We start from the raw sequence: 23773 nt of genomic DNA, 5'->3' as shown, positions 1-23773 counted from the left end.
GTTGTCCTGCTCCAATTTCTTTCCAAGTGGGGAGTTCATGATATATGCGAGGAAACAATTCCACAAGAGCAGCCTTTTAGCAAGAAAAACTCTTGTATCTCTGTTAAATGTGGTGGGTAGAAAAAAAAAATTTTCTGAGCCACCATTTCGATGAAGGGTAGCAGCCTGAGTTCATCAGACACAGACCAGGGAGTAGGCGAGTTAGTTAGAGCACCTCCTTGGCGTCAGGTTCCACAGGATGTTCATTTATGAAACGGCAAACAAGCGTCACCGGCAGTATCACTCTATGACACAACACCCCAAAACCAGAGGCTTAAAAAATGAAGCCAATCTGCCCAAGCTTTCATCAAACATCTACCAAGGCTTATGATGTCATGACAGTTACACCCTTTCTTGAGCAAACAAAGGTTTCTGGCTTCCTCTGCAACTAAAAATAATTACTACCTCTCAAGTGATCCGTGTGTAAACCAGCTGAGGAGATAACTTAGAAACTGTCAAGGTCAGGCACCATTCCACGGTGAGAGGCTAGCAGAAAAAGACCGCAGCAGGTTACGTTCAATAGAAAAGCAGTAACTTCAGGAGCCATGCAAGTCTCCATGGATATCACAGGCTTCAAACGTCACATCTTATTCTGTTCATCAAGCAACCTTTACAGTCTACAAAAGTTTTCAAGTTTTCTGAGTAGCTCTACCCAATTGATAACAGTTACCCTGTCAGGTAAATTACTCAGCATTAAGTATTTAGGTTTATCGATTGGTCTTTCCTGCTCAACTGACAATCGGTCTCAAAGTTTATCCATTCCTGTGTTAGGTGGCCTATCTGAAAATTCAGTGAAAGGAAGCTGACAATAAACAGATTGCCAATGAAAGAAATGTCTAATGACAAAAATACTACATAGTGATTAGGTTCTAAAGAGATTATCTCCTCGGTAGATTTTAACAAAAATATTGAACAGTTAGGGGGAGAAAAAAGATACCCTAGTGATTTGGCCAATAACAGAATATGATAAAAACATGTTTCTGGCTTACTTCACTCTGTATAATAGGCTCCAGTTTCATCCACCTCATTAGAACTGATTCAAATGAATTCTTTTTAATGGCTGAGTAATACTCCATTGTGTATATGTACCACAGCTTTCTTATCCATTCATCTGCTGATGGACATCTAGGTTGCTTCCATGTCCTGGCTATTATAAACAGTGCTGCGATGAACATTGGGGTACACATGTCTCTTTCCCTTCTGGTTTCCTCAGTGTGTATGCCCAGCAGTGGGATTGCTGGATCATAAGGCAATACAGTATACTAACGCATATATATGGAATTTAGAAAGATGATAACAATAACCCTGTGTACGAGACAGCAAAAGAGACACTGATGTATGGAACAGTCTTATGGACTCTGTGGGAGAGGGAGAGGGTGGGAAGATTTGGGAGAATGGCATTGAAACATGTAAGATATCATGTATGAAACAAGATGCAGTCCAGGTTCAATGCACGATACTGGATGCTTGGGGCTAGTGCACTGGGACGACCCAGAGGGATGGTATGGGGAGGGAGGAGGGAGGAGGGTTCAGGATGGGGAACACATGTATACCTGTGATGGATTCATTTTGATATTTGGCAAAACTAATACAATTATGTAAAGTTTAAAAATAAAATAAAATTAAAAATAAATAAATAAATAATTAAATAATTTTTTAAAAAAAGAAAAAAAAAAAAACATGTTTCTGCATGCACACACACACACACATACAGACACACTAACACCACACTTTTAGTCAGGAAAAAATACACAGAAAACGAAGGTAGAATTTTTCATTAATTTACAAGGGATATTCTTTATTACCTTTATCAGTTCTAAAATATCATCTTCCTTTAAAAAAAATTTAAGAGTGGAATGACAGATGATTTCCTTCCCTGTTGTAAATACTGCAAATCTGTCAGCAGTAGTAAGTATCAATAGAATTTTTCCTTAAGCTTGAGCACGTAAGGGAGCAATAAAATAGATTATAAACCTCATTTGACCTGATCTTACAAAAAGTCACTTGCTGATTTGAGTCCTGCTCTGTCCGCAGACAGATTTCCAGGGTAGGCGTGTGTCACTTGGTCCATCTGTAATAGGCTGAATAGGGTACTCTGTAGTAACTGCCAGGAGAAAACCTTTTGTTCGGGCCTCCTTGACCGGCACTTGGCTTTACATTCCAAGAGTATCTCCTCTGGAAATAGTCCTCTCCAGGCGGACCAGGAGGAGGGACATGGCATCTCTGGTAAATGTTCCAATTCCGGGAAAATTTTCTTAAAATAAAAGTAATAAAACATTATTAGTTCTGATAACTATATATAACAAGCTTTATAAAATTATACATAGACACTCTGGTTCTACTGTTTTCAACCTGTGTGATTTTAGCAGATAAAACTGCTTAACCTTTGGATCTCTCAGTGCTTTATAAAACAGAGTATTATTAAACACCCTCCATCTTCATGACTGTTTTGAAGGTAAATTAAAACAACGTATTTCTATGACCCACCACCACGACTTGGCACACCGTAGGTTCCCAGAAGCCTTTTCCACCTTTCCCTATAGAGGTAAATGCTCATACTATTCTAATCAGATATATTCTCTCCAAGTGTGGCAGGGCTGACAGGAAACAGAACGAGCTATTTATGTTTGCAAACAGGAAGCTGCTTTCACCTTGTAAGTCCCTGCTGCTGCTGCTGCTACTAAGCCGCTTCAGTCGTGTCCGACTCTGTGTGACCCCATAGACGGCAGCCCACCAGGCTCCCCTGTCCCTGGGATTCTCCAGGCAAGAACACTGGAGTGGGTTGCCATTTCCTCCTCTAATGCATGAAAGTGAAAAGTGAAAGTGAAGTCGCTCAGTTGTGTCCAACTCTTATCAACCCCATGGACTACAGCCTACCAGGCTCCTCCGTCCATGGGATTTTCCAGGCAAGAGCACTGGAGTGGGGTGCCATTGCCTTCTCCATATAAGTCAATAGATATATAAATTAATTACAAAATGTAGAAATTCTAACCATGGCACATGCAGCAAATTTGGAAAATTAAAATTTAACTGTCTCAAAATTAACACCGGTAAATCTAATATAATCATATAAAAGTTGGAGATCTGAGAAAAGTAAACACCCCCAAAACCCCTCAATCCCAATTAATCTAATTAAACTGGTTAATATTTTCTTTTGGTCTTTTCCTCTTGCATCTTTTTTTGACTATTGAATCATAACCTATTATTTTCACTTATTGTAAGTGAGCTCTCACTTTTAATGGCTTTATAAAATATCGCAGTATGGATACATAATTTACTTAGCTATTCGTAACTGTCAGAAATTCAAGTTGCTACCAATTTTCCCACTACTGTAAATAATGGCAGGATTAACATTTCAGAACATATGTGACTCTATCCTAAGCACTTAGTTCAGAGTCTGATGCACAGTAGGAAGTTTAGAGAAAAGTGTTGAATGATTAAATGCATATAGATTTCTCCATATTTTGAAGTTTTTCTGTAGTTTCAAGGTTAGCAGGTATGAGCATTTTTATGGCTATTACAGTTATGTTTCAAAAGGGCTATACCTCTTTTCAGAGTCCCTGGCAACACAAGCAATAATCATTGAAATGTTTACATCTTCTAAAAATGTCAACATCTTTTGAAAGTGGAAAGTTTACAATGTGCTAAAATACTTAATTAACTTATGTAATAATCACAATCCCAAGGTATGTATTATAAAAGCTTTATTTATAATATTATTAAAATTTCCATCCAACAGATAAGAGAACAGGAATTTAGAGATCTTACTGAGATCATACAGAGAGTGAACAGCAGAGCTAGGCTGCAAACCCAGGCCCAGCCTGACAGTCACCACCCTGGACCACCTTGTCAAAAACTGTTGCCAAATTAATAGGCAAAGAATAATACTGTGCTATTTTAATTGTTCTGAGGTTTTTCCTGTTTCTCAAGTAAAAAAATGTGTGTGTGATTTATGCTTCAATTCCTCTGCAGATTTCTCTACTGGCGTTGGACTATTTTCCGTGTAATTTGTGTTCATTACGCTGTGCTAAATCAATTCAGTAGTGTCTGACTCTTGGTGCCTATGGAACATAGCCCCAGGTTCCTCCGTCCATGGGATTCTCCAGGCAAGAATACTGGAGTGGGTTGCTGTCTGCTTCTCCAGGGGATCTTCCCAACCCAGGGATCAAACTCAAGTCTCTTTTGTCTCCTGCACTGCAGGTGGATTCTTTACCACTAGTGCCACGGGGGAAGCCCTAATTTCTGTTTACTCTTAAATAAAACAACCTTCCTTATTCTGAAAACTGTACCACTATTAACGGAGCCTAAGAATGCAAGGAGACTTCCCAGATGGCACAGTGGTAAAGAATCCACATACTAATGCGGAAGACATGGGTTCGATCCCTGGGTCCGGAAGATCCTCTGGAGGAGGAAATGGGAACCCACTCCAATACTCTTGCCTAGAGAATCCCATGACAGAGGAGCCTGGCGGGCTACAGTCCATGGGGTCACAAAGAGTGAGATATGACTGGGAAATGGGAACCCACTCCAATACTCTTGCCTGGAGAATCCCATGACAGAGGAGCCTGGCAGGCTACAGTCCATGGGGTCACAAAGAGTGGGACGTGACTGAGTGACTAACACACACAGACAAGTTTGCAAGATCCTTTTTGGCACGCACATCAATTTACTGCCTTAAACTAAGTTTAAGGATCAATGAGGCCTGGCGTGCTGCGATTCATGGGGTCGCAAAGAGTCGGACACAACTGAGCGACTGATCTGATCTGATCTGATCTGAAGGATCAATGAAAACTTTCAAGACCTTATCCCAACTGCCTCTGAAAAATCACCTATTCCCCATCCCATACTTGATTTTCCAGCCCTAAATGCAAAATATGGAGAAAACAATACCTCCTGGTTGACACTGACCAGCAAGAAAATACAACTTCTTCATATTATCATACTGTGTTTGCACTAATTTATAATACTAGTTTCTATTTCAATTCTAGACAAAGGGAAAGCAGAGATACCTTTCTGACTGCTGTAAATCTTGAGTCCAGGTATGGAAATGCCGAGGTTCTGGGTAACCTTGGGTCTGATGTATGTTATGCTTAGGTCTTCGGTTAACAGGCTTAGTAGCTGTGAAAACTGGCTCCATCATATGTGTTGAATCTTCAAAACCTCTTGTTCTAGATATACTGGAATCCCAATTCCTCAAACAGAATGTTTCCACAAAATATTATTGGTGTCCAATTTGGTATCAGTTCAGTGACTATATTTTGGCCCATGAAAAAAACAATCCCACCTGACCCCCACAATCCTATTTGTTTAGGTTTCCTACAGCAAGTTCATGAGCTACAAGAAGAATGGATAGGTGCAGTTTAAATGATACAAAAACACATCTTTCTCCCCACAAATATCAGGTATAAAATGCAGCTTACTTTCTGATGGGACCGTTCCGAAGGTCATCAATGTAGTTTTGCCTTTCTAAGCAATGCCCACGGCACCTACTGAATACTGAGAAGAGGATGAACTGTTAGAAATAAGTGTGCAAAAAGCGAATCTTTCCCAGAGAAAGCGGATCAAAGAGGAAGTCCACTTACTGATTATACAGGCTGTCATAGCTCATTATTTCCAGATACATCCCTTTATGAACTTTCGCTAAAAGGTTATCTTATGTCAGAACAAATGAATCACAAACTTTTCTCTTTTACCAAAATTTGAGAAATTCACCTACATTTCTACTTTCAAATTTTTAAAAAAAGGGAAAACAGTGACAGCTCTCATACTTACATTCAATTGCATCATCTGGCCTCATGCCTTCTACATCAATCAAATACCTAACAGACAACAAAATTCAAGTCATTTGTAAATAAAAAGGAAAAAAAAAATCATTTTTGCAAAAAAAAAAAAAAGGTCCAATTTCACTTTACAAATATAGATATAAAAATCCTAAGAAAATATCAGCACATCTAATCAGTAATTATTAAAGAATGATATACGAAAAGGCTTTATTCCAAGGATGCAACAATGACCTAGCTTTAGAAAATCTATTAATGTATTTACTTACATTAATACAACAATTAATAAATGAAAGAGAATAAACTACAGGATCAAACTGGCAAATATTAAACAGGTATCTAAGATACAACAGTCAGTTTTGATCAGAATGCTTTGTACACTGAAAACAGGAGACCTAATATGACAGAGTATTCACCAGGAACCAATAAGTAACAGACAAATTAGGAAAAATATTAACATTATATCTAAAAAAACACACTATTAACCAACTGTAGGACCCAGAAACTGAGGAATCACCTTCACTGACAGTTACTTCGTCCTCACCTTCATCCTCAACCCACTACCAAGGCCTAAACAATGATATCGCCTAAAGATCTCTAGAATATGTTCACATCTTTCCACCAAAATGACCACCAAATCCTGGTCCAAGCCACCATTATGCCCAGTTTCTACTAATGTCTCCTAACTTGTTTCCTTGCTCTTTATCTCTGCAGTGTATTCTCCACTCAGTAGCCAAATGAGAGGCTGAAAATACAAACTTAATTACACTCACCTTCAACAAAAACAGTGCAACGATTTTCTAATACTCTTAACGTCTAAAACCTTAAACACAAACCTGAATGACTGAGCTCCTACCCACAATTCCAGCTCCATTTTAATGACACGCTTCCCCCACACCCCTGCCTTCCTGGCCAGTTCCTCCAACAGAGCATATGCTTTCCTCTTACAGGGTCTTTCTTATTTCTTATACTTAGAAATCTCTCCCAATGTCTTTATCTGGTTAACACCTACTTCTTCATCAGATATCAGCTCAAACATCCCTAAAGAAACTTTCTCGAAGGAGAAATATTGTATGAAGGCTGGAACTTTTATGGGCTGGAGATGGGCTGGAAGTTGAGTCCATTGCCAACATCCAATGTTTTAATCGATCATGCCTATGTAATAATAACCTCAATAAAAGCCCAAAAGGGGGTGGGGGCAGGAAGAAACTTCTAATCTGCATGATGAGGTCAAATCCTCCCTAAACTATGTTCTTGTGGTACCATGTCCCTTTCCTTGGCATTTGTCAGAGTTGTAACTGTACGTGCAGAGTGTAATTCTTGAATCTCTATTCTCTCTGGACTGTCAGAATTCACAAAGGGTAGGTAAAGTCTCTTTGCTCACACAATTTCCCAAGGCTTTTTGCTAGTACCCAGCACAGTGCTTAAACACAACAGATGCTCAATATTTTAAATATTTTCTGAATGAACAAACAAAAATTGGTACAGTCACAAAAAGCATAAGGGCATAAACTCTTTAATTCAGAAGTCCCATTCTGAGTGAAGTTATCTGAGACAAACCATATATAGTCAAAGACATTCACAGAGGAATATTCATTACTTCAATGTTTTACAATGTCAAAAACTTCTGACTTTCTCTTCATCAGTAAGCAAAGGAACAATGCAGTCTTTAAAAAAGAACAAAGTCTCCAAATATTTTCATAGGAAGATGTCTACCATACATTAAATTATAAACCAGAACATCTAAATATTATACCATGAAATCACATATAGAATCAGTCCTCTGTATCCATGGGTTTCATTCCTGTGGATATGGAGGGCTGACTATCCTACACCAGTTTACACAGGGGACCTGAGCATCTGAGGATTTTGGTATCCATGGGATAGTCTGAAACCAATCCCTTGCAGATATCAAGGGATGATTATATGTGCTTCTATTTGTGTTTTTTAAGTAAAAAAAAATATGTGCTAAATTATTACTGGTGGTAATCTCTTAAGTCGAGGGCAAGACTGCTTCTACTTCATACATTCTTTAACTGACTTCATTTTCTGCATTCAGCTTACATTACTATTGTGAACAAAAAATTTAAACATGGTCTGCCTCTTGGGGTTGGCAACTCACCTGCAGATGAGGTAGCCAGTCCTGTTTACACCATGGGTACAGTGGACACCAATAAGTCTGTCTATAAAACAGGGCATATGGAATTAAATAAATGAAGTAGCTACCTGAAGACAGGTTATACAATTTTCTGAAGAGTAGCATTTACTGGTTACTACAATACCACCACTATCCTAAAATGGAAAAACTCTGAAGAAAAATATGTTTTAGCAGGAACATACTATAAAGAATTAATATAGTCAAAATTCATTGCCTCTGGAAAATTTTGCATAGCATCCAATCATATGCAATAGTACGGACTGGAGCATGCCCATCATGAGCTGATTTGACTATAGAAAAAGGGAGTGGGGAAAAAACAAAACAAAACAGGCTACCAAAAGAATGAAATCTGTTTTTGGGTGAAACAAATGGAAAGCCTTCACTATTAAGGCTCAATAGTATTTATGAAAAGAACACTTTCTTGGGTTCCCAAAGTGCTGTTGTTTCTACTCTCGTTTGCTGCTCCACACACACCATGGGTCTATATGCCTGTGGAGTTCTCGGGAACATAGCACTGTTCTTGTATCACAACGAAAAAGTAAGGCTTGAGATGTTAAGCCCGAGCTGCACAGCAGGCAATGGCACCCCACTCCAGTACTCTTGCCTGGAAAATCCCATGAACCGAAGAGCCTGGTGGGCTGCAGTCCACAGGGTCGCTAAGAGTCGGACACGACTGAGCGACTTCACTTTCACTTCTCACTTTCATGCATTGGAGAAGGAAATGGCAACCCACTCCAGTGTTCTTGCCTGGAGAATCCCAGGGACGGGGAGCCTGGTGGGCTGCTGTCTATGGGGTTGCATAGAGTCAGACATGACTGAAGCGACTTAGCAGGAGCAGCAGCGGCTCAGCAGGCAAACAGAACAAAGACTAGAATCGAGTCTCATATTTTTCCAACTATGCCACAGTATCTCTTAGTTCAGCACTTAAAAAAAAAAAAAATATATATATATATATATATGACAAAGTAAATACAAAACAACACGTTTGATCTCTGCAAAAGGCACGTCTGTGACTAGGCGGTGTGTGACAGTCATCATCTCTGGCCTGGATTACTAATACCCAACTTCTAACCCCTTCTGTTTCAACTGACCCGCCACATGGAAGATGTTATTTTCTAAAATATAAACCTGGCTGGATTGCTCTGTTAATTAAAAGTCTTCATTTAGCATAGTATAAAGCCCAAATTTTTAGCAAAGAATTTAGAACTCTTTATAAACAAGTATCAATCTGTCTCTCCAACTGAATTATAAATTCAAACTATCAATTTGTCTCTCCAACTGAATTATAAATTCAAACTATCAATTTGTCTCTCCAACTGAATTATAAATTCAAACTATCAATTTGTCTCTCCAACTGAATTATAAATTCAAACTATCAATTTGCTTCTCCAACTGAATTGTAAGTTCAAACTTTGACCTCTGCCATCCACCTCCCTCCTGTCCCCTGCCAGCCTCTCTGACCCCACTTTCTACTTCTCTGACTTCACTCCCCGCCCCTGTCCAGCCACACTGGCCTTACTATTCCTTACACCTGCCAAGCATAGCTGTGCCCCAGGGAATTTGTACCTACTATTCCCTCTGCTTTAGAACACTCCCTCCCACCCCATCCCCACTCCCTCAGATATCCAATGGCTTGTTCCTTGCTTCCCGTAAGGCTCTGATCAACTGACACCTTAATAGAGAGGGCTTCCCTGGTCACCTTCCACACTCCCTCACTTCTTTATCTTATTTTGTTATTTTCCGGAGCACTTACCACCCACTGCCTGACACTCCGTATGTTTACTTATTTCTCTCTCCCCCCAACTAGAATGTAAAGTGCGCAAGGGCAAGACCTCTTCTGTTCCTACTTGCTAGAACAGTGCCTTCAACTCAGATGTTATACAATATTTTTGTTGAAAATGAACGTATGAACTCTCTGTCCTTTCATACTGCCTCAGGTCACACCCGACGCTGCCCCCCACTGCACAAGTTCAAGTCCTGTGCCTTTTGCACCTGTTCCCAATACCTGGTCTGTCCTTTCCTCATTCAGGCAAGATCCTCTTCCCCCAAGCCCAGCTCAGATGGTCTCCTCGGTTTCTCCTGTGGCACCTGATTCTTTTGTTTTTGGTCACTTCTGGACCAGGGATCGAACCTGCGACCCCTGCACGGGAAGCATGGAGTATTAACCACTGATGGCTGGGGAAGTCCCTGCACTTGGTTCTTTTATTATAATTAACCCACTATCTTATAGTTACTACATGCTTATCTTCCTAGATAACTATTAAGTCTCTGCTGAACAAAGACAGCTAGTCACCTCTGTTTCCCCATGCCCTAACAACAAACCTAATAGGCTCTCAGTTTACTAAACCAATTTATTTTCTGAGTCTCTACCAATTTGAGGGAGTGGAGAGTGTAGCCTCTCCCTCTTTATCAGTGAGCCTGGCATCTGTGGGAGGGATTTATAGCAGAGGAAACCAGAAGGGATCACAAGCAAGATCCAGACGTCAGAGAGCACGGTGAAGTTAGCCCACTGCTGGCAGAGACCCACAGAGGGGCCGCATGCTGTCATCTGGGTCAGCGGCATTCCAAAGACAAGAGATTACTCAGTCTTAAAACATGGTAAACACCACGTTCCCTTTGATACCCTTCTACCAATAAACAGGACAAAAGAACATTTTTATTATATATTTCCCATTCAAAGTTTTTAAAAAGAGGTAAGTAAGCTAGTTCAGTTCGTACTTCTCACAACAATCACCTTCCAAACTAAATTGAGCCCCTCAAAAAAAACCCCAAAACTAAATTGCTTGCGACCATAAAAAGGAAAAACACCTCTGTTAGCACCACCTTAATGTTATCAAACAAAGAGGCCTAATGTCAGAACTATTAAAAATATTAAAATTCTCCAACCCCACTTGAAATGCATACCAAAATTCAGGTAAAGAGAAAAGAACAACAACAAAAAAAGACACTCACCATTATCTTTATTTTCTCTCAAAAACCCATTAACAGCATTTTTGAATTTAAAAATAGTGTCATCATCAGGAACCTGATGCCCAACTGTATAAATTTTTAAATAAGGAAAATTTTCTGGTAATTCCTAGAAGGCAAAACCATGGAATGGATATTATTTCATTTGTAGGGAAAGAACAAAAGATTAATTAGAGAAAGCAAAATATAAACAAAGACATTATATTAATCTAAGCATGTCAGTCACTCTGATAAGGGACTTTTTTTTTCCAAAGCTGCTTTAAGCAGGAAGTATCACATGATTCTCATTAAACTACAGAAAGGACAGTTACTAGGGATGCAAAAGCAAATCAATATGAATGAAGGCACGTATAACTCAAAATGCTAAGAAATAGTTCTACCTAGTATCTTACATTTCAAAAGCATAAAGCAGCTGTGATTGATTGAAGTAGAATAGTATAGTAGAGTCAAAAGAACGTAGAACTGGAAAACAGAGCAAATTTCATGCACTGTTGAGAACTGGTATTCTTGGGGTGGGAGAAAGTAGATTATCAATAAATGACAGAATAGACTAAGTGAAAATTCTGTAGTTCAGAACTTATATGGAAAGTAGCAGTATGAACCTATGATATGCGTGTGGCGTGCTAAGTCGCTTCAGTCGTGTCTGACTCTTTGCGACCCCATGGACTGTCCCTGCCAGGCTCCTCTGTCTGTGGGATTCTCCAGGCAAGAATACTGGAGTGGGCTGCCATGCCCTCCTCCACCAGATCTTCCCGACCCAGGGATTGAACCCTCATCTCTTATGTCTTCTGCATCAGCAGGAGGGGTTCTTTACCACTAACACCACCTGGAAAGCCTTGAACCCAGGATATATTTTATATTAAAAACAAACAAACACATTTCCTATCTCGAACCACTGAAAAAGCCTAGGAACAACTGATGTCATGTCAAAAGGATGCAAGAATCACTGAGAAGCTCCACTGGTCAAAGACAGGCCCTCAGTTAGAACAACTGTAATGGAGTCCACTGTTCTTGTTTAGTTACTAAGTTGTGTCTGACTCTTTGTGACCCCATGGACTGTAGCCTGCCAGGCTCCTCTGTCCGTGGGATTTCCCAGGCAAGAATACTAGAGTGGGTTGCCACTGCCTTCTCCAGGGGATGTTCCCAACCCAGGAATTTAACCCGAGTCTCCTGCATTGGCAGGTGGATTCTTTACCACTAAGCCACCGGGGAAGCCCAATGCAGTCCATAGTGATACAAATAAATAAAGTTGGTCACCACTGGAGGATATTTGTGAATCAACTCATTATTTTGAACACTTTTAAGTAAAAGGAGGAAATCATGCCTCTATAGCTGGGCAACCAAATAGCTTATGCAAGGAATCTTCTGATAGAAACACCCAGCTAATAAATGAAAAAGGAACTATAGAATTCACCATTTTTTGAAACTCCAACTGAGTTAATGGATGTAGGAATCAATCATCAGTGACTGTTAACATCACAGAAAGAGATAACCATATGTCTCCACGGAAGAAGACCTATATTCATCACCACTTCTGATGATAAACACCTGTTCATTCTCACCTATGAAACTGCTTTACCAAAAGAAAACATTCAAGCTTCATTCAGATCAAGCCTCTAGGTCCAACTACCAATTCACAGGAAATAAAAGGATTGAAGAATATGTTCAACAACACATTAACAAATGAGATCGTCAAAATCTAGATGGGACAATTAAACCAGTTTTTTTAAAAAATAAAATTCAAGGAGAAAAAAAAGTGAGAGAGACATGGAAGAAGAACCTTCAAAAAAATAAATAAAAATAAAATTAGAGACCCAACAATAAGACCACACCAAGTAACATGTGGACCATATTTGGATCCAATTCAGAATTCTTAAAAACAGCTTTTTATGACATTTACAAGACAACTGCAAATTTCAGCACTGACTGGATATTTAATAATATTAAAGAATGATACTAAGGAATAAAAGTCCTACATTTTAAATATATATATAACAAAAAACATTTATGTGTAATTCAATGTTATCTAGGATCTGCTACACAATGAAACAGAGTGAAACAGGCAGAGGTATAAATGAAGCATGATAGACATCAGTTGATAAATATTATAGGGAGATGATTTCATGGAATCCTCAACATACAAAGAACACTCAGGATTTTGTATACTTCCGTATATGTTTAAATTTGCAATAATTGTTTATGACACTGTAGGAAACAGTTTGACAGTTTCTCGAAGGTTAAACACAGAACTAACATACAATCCAGCAACTCTGCTCTGACCTACACTGCACATCCGAAAGGATGGAGAGCTGCAATTTGAACAAATGTATGTACACCAATGTTCACAGCAGCATGGTTCCCAATTGCTACAATGTGCAAACAAGCCAAGTGTCAGTCAACAGAAGAATAACAAAATACGGTATATACACACAATAGGATTTAAGAGGTCTTAAAAAGGAATGGCATTTCATCACATGCTATAACAATGATAAACCCTGAAAATATTATGCTTCGTGAAATAGGCCAGATGTAGGACAGATATTGTAGATGCCACTTACACGAGGTACAGCGAAGAGGCAAATTCACAGAGACAGAAAGTAGAATAGAGGTTACTAAGGGCTGCTGGGAGGGAAAATGGGTGGTTTTAACGATGATGGTGGTGGTTAACGATTACAGAGTTTCTGTTGAGGATGATGAAACATTTTGAGTATAGACACTGGTGACGGCTACATAACACTGTGACTGTATTTAATGCCACTGAATTGTATACTTATAAATGGCTAAAATAAATATTATTTATGTATATTTTACCACAATAAAAAAAGAGGAACAACTAAGTTCAAATTTCAACTCTTCCTTTTCTGAATCTCAGTTTCATTAATGTAAAACTAGTAAGTGTAATTGTCTATCCTCTGAGCTAAGTGCAGAGGAAGTGCAGTAGAAGATGTTAGTACTACCACCACTTCAACAGCAAAGGGTTGTTGTGAGGAATGGATATGAAAGAACTTTTTAAATGGCAAAATGCTATAAAGTGCTAACAAACATGAGGTGTTATAGTTTCCCAAGGCCATGGAACAGATCAGAAGAAAAATAATTCTTTTGCACTGATGTGTCCTACGAGGGCCAAGAGAATATACAGGTTTCTGTATTATATCAAAAGATATTAGGAAAAGAAAGCATAAACCTTAGAGAACAATTGCCTTTTACTGTGATGCTTAAACATGTTTAAGCGACTGCTTAAACACATAAAGATATAATGGATATACATTCTTTCCTTTCAAGCTTACTATTCTTACTAAGAGTTTACTTCATTTTCAAACTATACAACAGGGAAGCTTATAGAATTCTTAAGCAGATCCAGAGCCTATTGCCAAATGGTATAGTTCAATTCATGTCTTCAATCTCATTTTCTTAATCTCACTGCAGAGAGAAATCAGAAATATGTACTTAAGGAAACTACCAATTTTCCTTTTTGAACTATTACTCATGAAAGAAGGCCAGGATTCACCTTAGTATAAGATGGTAAACATCGAATTACTACAAATTATTACAGTACCAGAAAGAAGGTCCTTTTCAACTGCAAGTTCCATTTACCTCTGGCTTATAATAGCGGCGAGTATATGTTAAGTCAATAATCAGTCCAAGTTCTTCATTCTGTTCTTGGATTTTGTTAAAAAGATCCAAGGGGGAAAAACATTCTTCTGGGGCAAGATGCTTTTCAAAACTCTGTCAGAGAGAATGAAATTTTAAAAAACATGTGCTTAAAATCCATTCTTATATTATTCATTTACTCAAGCCCTGTGATGCTAACATCAGATTCAAAGCCAAGTTTGCTCCTCTGGAATTTACAAGCTATATTACAATCCTTTCTTCCAGAGAGATTAGAGGGAAGCATTTCTACATATTTATTTCTATATTTGTTTCTTTCATGCTGGTCTCCTAACCAGACTGTAAACTCCCAGAAGGCAGGGACCACATCAGTTTTGCCTCCCACTGTACTGCCAACTCCAAGCAGAGTGCCTGTAAATAGATATTTATAAATAAATACTTCTTGAATACATATATGAAGGATGGCTTTCATTGCTAAATATTCTTGTATGCACTTGGCTTATTCACCTACTCTTTCCCGTTGATCTGTTTGGTTATTCTAGTCCCAGCAACACATTTTCTTCGAAATATATTACTAGACTAGTTTTACAGCAGTTTTAGATTCAGAGCAAAACTGAGCAGAAAGTACAGAGTTCCCATTTATACCTTCTATCCTTCATCCCATACAGCCTTCTCCGTGATCAACATTCCATACTAGTGTGCTTCATTTCTTAGAATTCATGAACCAACACTGACACACCATTACCAAAGTCCACAGTTTTTTGCATTCATGGCCCAAGGAACTATTTTTTTATTTCTGTTACAGTCATGCCCAAATATATACATACTGAGATACATATCATTGTTGTTGTTGTTGAGTTGGTTAAGTCATGTCTGACTCTTTTGCAACCCAATGGACTGTAGCCTGCCAGGCTCCTCTGCCCCTGGGATTTCCAAAGTAAGAATACTGGAGTGGGTTGCCATTTCCTTCTCCAGGGATCTTTCCAACCCAGGGATCAAACTTGTGTCTCTTGCTTGGCAGGCAGATTCTTTACCACTGAGTCCCCAGGGAAATCCCAAGGTACATATTACTTTATTATAGATTACTTTATTTACTCTTTACTTATAGTTAAAGCATTACATTGATTTTTCCCTATGAAATTAGGTTGTATTTATCTATGAATTCATTTCAGGATAGTAAAGGGGGTAGTAAAAAGTATAAAAAGAAAAAAAAAAGTATCAAAAAGGAAAACGGAGTACAACAGGGTTGAGAACTAGGGTTCTATCTGGTGAATACAGATTTTGAAAAAATACTATATCAACTTTTGCGTACCTTTTTCAAAGGAACTTTGAAAGCAATGAAACGAGTCCCAGGCATCCTCTGTCCAACTGGGAGGTAGTCTTTCCACCTATTAATACATTTTTTGTTAGGCAAATTTTATATTAGTCTGTCTCCCAGCATAGGATGAATGCACATTCAAAATGGAAATGAAAGTCCTCTACAGTAGATTCCTCTTCTTTCAGCTTTGCATTTTATTCACATCCACCTAATAATAACCTTTACTTCCCTAGTTCCAGTTTTCCGATCGTGAACACAGATAAAAAGCAACAAAACAGTGCCAAGGCCTTAACAAAGTCTATCTAAAACCAGAGATGGCCAGAACTTCCGACTCCCTAATAAAAATGGCCTGGTGTTGAGTTATTAGTTAGTTAGTTCAGTCGCTCAGTCGTGTCTGACTCTTTGCCACCCCATGAATCGTAGCACGCCAGGCCTCCCTGTCCATCACCAACTCCTGGAGTTCACTCAGACTCACGTCCATCGAGTCGGCATGCCATCCAGCCACCTCATCCTCTGTTGTTCCCTTCTCCTCCTGCCCCCAATCCCTCCCAGCATCAGAGTCTTTTCCAATGAGTGGTGTTGAGTATTAAGGTATCATTAATACGAGGTTGCCTGAAATAGTTTAAACACAATACTTTAACCTCCCAGTTTATTCTTAGTCCTCATTTAACTGAGGCCATCAAATTCAGTAGGGAACTTCAAATCCGTATTTTAAAAGAAAACTTGATAATAAAAGGAGTGTGAAGGTCACAAAATGCTAGGAATCACAGTGAAAAGTATTTGAACTGATTTCTGTAGGATGAGTTGGAACTAAGGTTAACTCAGAAGCACAGAAAGTGAGCACAAAAGTTCAGTATTAGGATGAAGATGACGTGACAGATTCAAGAGAAATTCAGGAGATAAAACGGAGTTGATTTACTAGGATATGCAGCGGAAGAAACGAAAGTCTCAGGGAATAAATGGGTTTACTGTACATATGAGTGAAGTCTCAAAATTAATTTGAACGTACAGCGGTAGCTCTCTCAAATGACACCGGTTCTGAAGCAAGACTATGCCCTTTATGATTCCCGGAGACAACACAAATAACACAGAACTGTTTCTTTGGAAAATTCGGCGGTATTGGTATGTTGTTTTGTTTTGTTTTCCCACTGAAACTCAGTTTCTATTACATTTTCTGTGCCAAAAACAACACAGATTCAGGAACTGGAAGTGAAAACTGAAAGTGCCAGTCGCTTAGTTGTGTCCGACTCTGTGACTCCATGGACTGTAGCCCGCCAGGCTCCTCTGTCCATGGCATTCTCCAGGCAAAAATACAGGAGTGGGTTGCCATTCCCTTCTCCAAGGGTATCTTCTAAGAGATCGAACTCGGGACTCCTGCATTGCAGGCGGATTCTTTAACGCGTCTGAGCCACCAGGGAAGACCTGAGGAATTGAAGGGGATTCTATTTTGGTAATTACGTTGTATCCCCAACACCGACAGTCTCACCTTAAAAAAGCAGTCCTTTGGCATTTTACCTGAAAAGCAATGACTAGAGCCTCGCTTTTGAAACAATGGAGAGAAATCAGAACATCACACACCGTCCCTTTCTGCTACTCTGAACGCAGCCGTGAGAGGGTCAAAGCCGACTAGCACAAGGCGGAAGATCCAAGCCGGCCGGGGTAAACACGACAGGCGGAGAGCACAAGAGATGAAGACCAGGCCCAGGGGCTCTGAGCTGAAAGGGCGACTCCCAAGGACCAAGGCGTGTATTACCTGTCGGGGATGTGGTTTCCGCCCTTCTTCTTGGCTGACGAATATCCAGAAAAGACGCGATCCTGGCCCCAGTGACCACCGACATGATGCCACTGGCTCATGTGACCCCCAAGATGCCGCGAACGCAACGCCAAGAGTGCAAAAGCTGCCAGCCCAGAGACCCGGGTGCCTGCACTACCCCGAACCGGAAACGCCTAAGAAGCTACCCACGCAGCGCCAGGATCTCCTTCTATTGCGCATGCGCCACCGCCTGCCGCGATGACGTCATCACGACGGCTGACTGAGAGACTTGATCAGTAAACAAGAGTCTGGGGCTGCAATGGCCTCCTTATCCGGAGGCGGGTTGCACAGGTCCATGAATTCGTGTGTGCACCCTTCAGAATTCCAATAGTGCGGGACATGGAGAGTATTCCCACTCTCCCAGTGCTTTGTGTGGCACTTTCAGCTATTTTCCAAGTGCTTACATTCACACTTGTGTATAAGTATTTGTGCCTAATGGCTCAGATAAGCCCATGATACCACTTTAATGGCAGATAGCGAAAAGGAACTAAAGAGCCTCTTGACGAGGGTGAAAGAGGAGAGTGAAAAAGCTTGCTTAACAGTCCCATCACTTAATGGCAAATAGAAGGGAAAAGGTGAAAGCAGTGACAGATTTCTTCTTGGGCTCTAAAATCACTGCACATGGTGACTGCAGCCATGAAATTAGAAGAGGATTGCTTCTTGGCAGGAAAGCTATGAGAAACCTAGACAGTGTAATAAAAAGCAAAGGCAACGCCTTGCTGACAAAGGTCCATATAGTCAAGGCTCTGGTCTTTCCAGTAGTCATGTACGGATGTGAGTGCTGGACCATGAAGGAGGCAGAGCACCAAAGAATTGATGTTTTTGAGCTGTGGTGCTGGAGAAGATTCTTGAGAGTCCCTTGGACAGCTAGGCGATCAAACTAGTCAATCGTAAAGACAATCAACCCTGACTACTCATTGGAAGGACTGATGCTGAAACTGAAGCTTCAATATTTTGGGCACCTGATGCTAACAGCCAATTCATTGGAAAAGACCCTGATGCTGGGAAAGATTGAATGTAATATACAGGAATGGAAAATAAAGGACCCCAGGATATTTGGAGCACCAGACATCTAAGTATTTGACACTAACAAACTATAACATTATCTGGTAAGGCCATGCAAGGGTTTGAGGGATTTCAGTGTTTAATTAAATCCAAATGTGACAACAGGACTGGAAAAGTCATTTTTCATTCCAATCCCAAAGAAAGGCAATCCCAAAGAATGCTCGAACTACTGCACAATTGCACTCATCTCACACGCTAGTAAAGGAATGCTCAAAATTCTCCAAGCCAGGCTTCAGCAATATGCAAACCGTGAACTTCCAGATGTTCAAGCTGGTTTTAGAAAAGGCACAGGAACCAGAGATCAAATTGCCAACATCCACTGGCTCGCGGAAAAAGCAAGAGAGTTCCAGAAAAACATCTATTTCTGCTTTATTGACTATGCCAAAGCCTTTGACTGTGTGGATCACAATAAACTGTGGAAAATTCTTCAAGAGATGGGAATACCAGACCACCTGACCTGCCTCTTGAGAAACCTATATGCAGGTCAGGAAGCAACAGTTAGAACTGGACACAGAACAACAGACTTGTTCCAAATAGGAAAAGGAGTACGTCAAGGCTGTATATTGTCACCCTGCTTATTTAACTTATATGCAGAGTACATCATGAGAAATGCTGGGCTGGAAGAAACACAAGCTGGAATTAAGATTGCCAGGAGAAATATCAATAACCTCAGATATGCAGATGACATCACCCTTATGGCAGAAAGTGAAGAGGAACTCAAAAGCCTCTTGATTTAAGTGAAAGAAGAGAGTGAAAAGGTTGGCTTAAAGCTCAACATTCAGAAAACGAAGATCATGGCATCTGGTCCCATCACTTCATGGGAAATAGATGGGGAAACAGTGGAAACAGTGTCAGACTTTATTTTTGGGGGCTCCAAAATCACTGCAGATGGTGATTGCAGCCATGAAATTAAAAGACGCTTGCTCCTTGGAAGGAAAGTTATGACCAACCTAGATAGCATATTGAAAAGCAGAGACATTACTTTGCCAACAAAGGTCCGTCTAGTCAAGGCTATGGTTTTTTCCAGTGGTAATGTATAGATGTGAAAGTTGGACTGTGAAGAAAGCTGAGCACCGAAGAATTGATGCTTTTGAACTGTGGTGTTGGAGAAGACTCTTGAGAGTCCCTTGGACTGCAAGGAGATCCAACCAATCCATTCTAAAGGAGATCAGTCCTGGGTGTTCATTGGAAGGACTGATGCTAAAGCTGAAACTCCAATACTTTGGCCACCTCATGTGAAGAGTTAACTCATTGGAAAAGACTCTGATGCCGGGAGGGATTGGGGGCAGGAGAAGGGGATGACAGAGGATGAGATGGCTGGATGGCATCACCGACTCGATGGACAAGAGTTTGGGTGAACTCTGGGAGTTGGTGATGGACAGGGAGTCCTGGTGTGCTGCAGTTCATGGGGTCGCAAAGAGTCGGACACAACTGAGTGACTGAACTGAACTGAACTGAAGAAGAGCCTTGGTGGGTAGATGAACTGGATATGTTACACCAAGACATCTCAGTTAACCTAATGGTTTCAAAATGCAGGAAGTGAGTCTATGGGACCAGACAACACCCTAACTATAAAAATAAAGCTTTGTAGTATAGTCTGAAGTCAGGAAGGGTGATTTCTCTAGCTCCATTCTGCTCAAGATTTCTTTGATTATTCAGGGTCTTTTGTGTTACCATACAAATTGTGAAATTTTTTGTTTTAGTTTTGTGAAAAATGCCATTGGTAATTTGATAGGGATTGCATTGAATCTGTAGATTGCTTTGGGTAGTATAGTTATGTTCACAATACTGATTCTTCCAGTTCAGGAACATAATAGATCTCTCCATCTGTTTATGTCATCTTTGATTTCTTTCATCAGTGTCATATAGTTATGTGTATACAACACTTTTGTCTCCCTAGGTAGGTTTATTCCTAGATATTTTATTATTTTTGTTGTAATGGTGAATGAGATTGACATCTTAATTTCTCTTTCTGATTTTTCAATGTTAGTGTATAGGAATGGAAGTAATATCTGTATTGTTTTGTGTCCTGCAATTCTACAAAATTCACTGACTAGCTCTAGTTCTGATAGTGTCTTTAGGACTTTCTATGTATAGTGTCACATCATCTGCAAACAGTAACAGTTTTAATTCTTTCTAATATGGGTTCCTTTTATTTTTTATCTTCTCTGATGCCATGGCTAGGACTTCCAAAAGTATGCTAAATAACAGTGGTAAAAGCTACAGCCTTCAAGACAGTATGGTGAAAGTGAAAGTGAAGTCACTCAGTCGTGTCCGATTCTTTGCAACCCCATGGACTGTGGCCTACCAGGCTCCTCCATCCATGCAATTTTCCAGGCAAGAAGACTGGAGTGGGTTGCCATTTCCTTCTCCAAGACAGTATGGTACTGGCACAAAAACAGAAATATAGACCAGTGGAAAAAGACAGAAAGCCCAGAGGTAAACCCACACACCTATGAGCCCCTTATCTTTGACAAAGGAGGCATGAATATACAATGGAAAAAAAAGATAGTCTCTTCAATAAGTGCTGCTGGGAAAACTGGACAGCTACATGTAAAAGAGTGAAATTAGAACACTTTCTAACACCATACACAAAGATAAACTCAAAATGAATTAAACACTTAAATGTAAGACCAGAAACTATAAAACCCTTAGAGGAAAACATAAGTAGAATACTCTTTGACATAAATCACAGCAAGATCCTCGATGACCCACCTCCTAGAGTAATGGAAATAAAAACAAAAATAAACAAATGGGACCTGATTAAACCTAAAAGTTTTTTCATAGCAAAGGAAACCATAAGCAAGATTAAAAAACAAACCTCAGAATGGGAGAAAATAATTGCAAATGAAACAACTGACAAAGGATTAATCTCCAAAATGTACACACAGCTCAGGCAGCTCAATATCAGACAAACAAATAGCCCAATAAAAAATGGGCAGAAGATCTAAACATGCATGTCTCTAAAGAGGACATACAGATCACTAATAAACACATGAAAAATGCCCAACATTGCTCATTATTAGATAAGTGCAAATCAAAACTAAAATGAAGTATTACCTTATTACTGTCAGAATTGACATCACCAAAAAATCTACAAACAATAAATGCTGGAGAGGATGTTGAGAAAAAGGAACCCTCTTGCACTGTTGGTGGGAATGTAAGTTGATATAGCCACTGGGGAGAACAGTAAGGAGATTTCTTTAAAAAACAGAAATAAAACCATCATATGACCCAGAAATCCCACTACTGGGAATATACCTTGAGCAAACCACAATTCTAAAAGACACATGTACCCCAATGTTCTTAGCAGTACTATTTACAATAGCCAGGACATGGAAGCGACCTAGATGTTCATCAACAGATGAATGGATAATGAAGTTGTGGTATACCTATATAATGGAATATTACTCAACCATAAAAAAGAATGATTTGTCAGTTCTCATGGGGTGCATGAACCTAGTGCCTATTATACAAGTGAAGTAAGTCAGAAGGAGAAAAACAACTATCATGGACTAACATATACATATGGAATCTAGAAAAGTAGTACTGATCAACATCTTTGTAGGGCAGTAATACAGGCTCAGATGTACAGAACAGACTTGTGGACACAGTGGGTGAAGGAGAGGGTGGGGTGAATTAAGAGCATAGCATTGAAACATGTACATTACCAAAGTTGACATAGATAGCCAGATGCAGGGAGCTTGACCCTGTGCTGTGTGACAATCTAGAGGGGTGACATGGAATGGAAGGTGGAAGGGAGGTTCAAGAGGGAGGGGACATATGTATAGCTATGGCTGACCCATGTTGATGTATTTCAGAAACCATCACAACATTGTAAATTAATCATATTCCAATTAAAAATAAATAAATTTTAAAAATAAAAAAATAAGACCTAAGGTCAGGGAAGGGTTGATCTTCCAAAGTGTTGAACTCTTTAATTTCTTCTTCCTACATGTAAGATTCTCTTAGAGGATAAGATGATGCTGAGATTGCAAGCTAAAGTTAAATGATTGGAACTAGGGAAACCAAATAAGTTACTTAGGTTTGGTGGAATCAGGAAAAGTCTAACTCATAGTTTCCCTAAGTAGAATTGAATATTGGAACTGAACATTTTAATATGTAAACACTTTATTGCTACTAAAATTGGTCTTAATGCATTTCCCTCTATCTCACACCATCCACCCAAACCTGCAGTAGTCATGAGTCCCTTGATATCCATGGGAATATAGAGAAAGAGAGACTTGTTTGGCTTGCAGGTATTTAGTATATATTGTTAGCCTCACATCACATACTAGAATCATGGAAATAGGCCATCTGAAGTATGAAGTTTAGGGGGAAAAAACCTTGATATGCACTTAAAAGCCTAAGCCGCATCTGTACACCACATCTTTCACAATTTCTTGTCAGCTAAGTATCATCCCCCATATATTTCATAATAGGGAAAACAAGCATATAAATTAAATATGTGTCTTCAGAGATCCCATCTGTGAGAAACCTTCTTGGTATTAGCAAAGTCCCCAGATAGATTGCTCTTTGAACCCCTGAAAGCTTACTACCAAGGAAAATGAATAGAACCATAGATTCCCTCCTTCAAATCAGTTTACCCCACATATAAGTCATTAGCAACTCAGCCATAACTCACATTATCAAAATCACAAGAGTGGTTAGTGACAAAAGCACTAACCAGGGGGGGAAAGCAGAGGCACTCCAGGCCAAGTCGGGCTGACAGCAGATAGCTGCTCCTTCCACTTGGGTGCACAGTGCAACTCAACAAAATGCCTTTTTCACAGACGCTTTTTAAAGTTTTTCCACAAGATCCATCAGGTCAAGTTAGTTCATGATGCTTCAAAATAAACATGCAGTATGCCTTACAACGCTGGATTCCTTACAAAATATGACAAAGAAAGAAATGCTCTGTAGGCAAAACCTGAGCATTTAAAAACAGTCTGTATTCTATAAACACATCAGTGAATGATTAAACAAGGTAATATGACATAAAATGAAAAATATATGTAAGATTA

At 39.6% G+C, this 23773-nt stretch overlaps 1 protein-coding gene across 1 annotated transcript; it reads right to left on the bottom strand.

The window, feature by feature from the left end:
* Positions 1-1804: 1804 nt before the first annotated feature.
* On the bottom strand, positions 1805-17861 carry DUSP11 (dual specificity phosphatase 11). Its single transcript, XM_061431902.1, has 9 exons — positions 17625-17861; positions 15866-15941; positions 14539-14670; positions 10930-11053; positions 7942-8002; positions 5812-5858; positions 5460-5535; positions 5049-5231; positions 1805-2293 (listed from the first exon to the last, which is right to left on the bottom strand). Exons 1-9 carry the CDS (start codon positions 17723-17725, stop codon positions 2098-2100), a joined length of 996 nt encoding a protein of 331 aa, XP_061287886.1. The 5' UTR covers positions 17726-17861; the 3' UTR covers positions 1805-2097.
* Positions 17862-23773: the final 5912 nt, after the last annotated feature.

This window comes from Bos javanicus, chromosome 11, assembly GCF_032452875.1.
Source record: "Bos javanicus breed banteng chromosome 11, ARS-OSU_banteng_1.0, whole genome shotgun sequence".
Classification (NCBI taxonomy): Eukaryota; Metazoa; Chordata; class Mammalia; order Artiodactyla; family Bovidae; genus Bos; species Bos javanicus.
This window is presented reverse-complemented; position numbering and strand designations above follow the sequence as displayed.

What these genes read in the sequence shown, in the direction of transcription:
- DUSP11 (XM_061431902.1), bottom strand. Translation starts at nt 17,725, where the DNA reads ATGAGCCAGTGGCATCATGTCGGTGGTCACTGGGGCCAGGATCGCGTC. An exon ending in GCCAGATGATGCAATTGAAT is followed by an intron (nt 5,536 to 5,811) that starts GTAAGTATGAGA and finishes TCCTCTTCTCAG; the next exon opens with TATTCAGTAGGTGCCGTGGG. An exon ending in CGGAACGGTCCCATCAGAAA is followed by an intron (nt 5,232 to 5,459) that starts GTAAGCTGCATT and finishes ATTCTGTTTGAG; the next exon opens with GAATTGGGATTCCAGTATAT.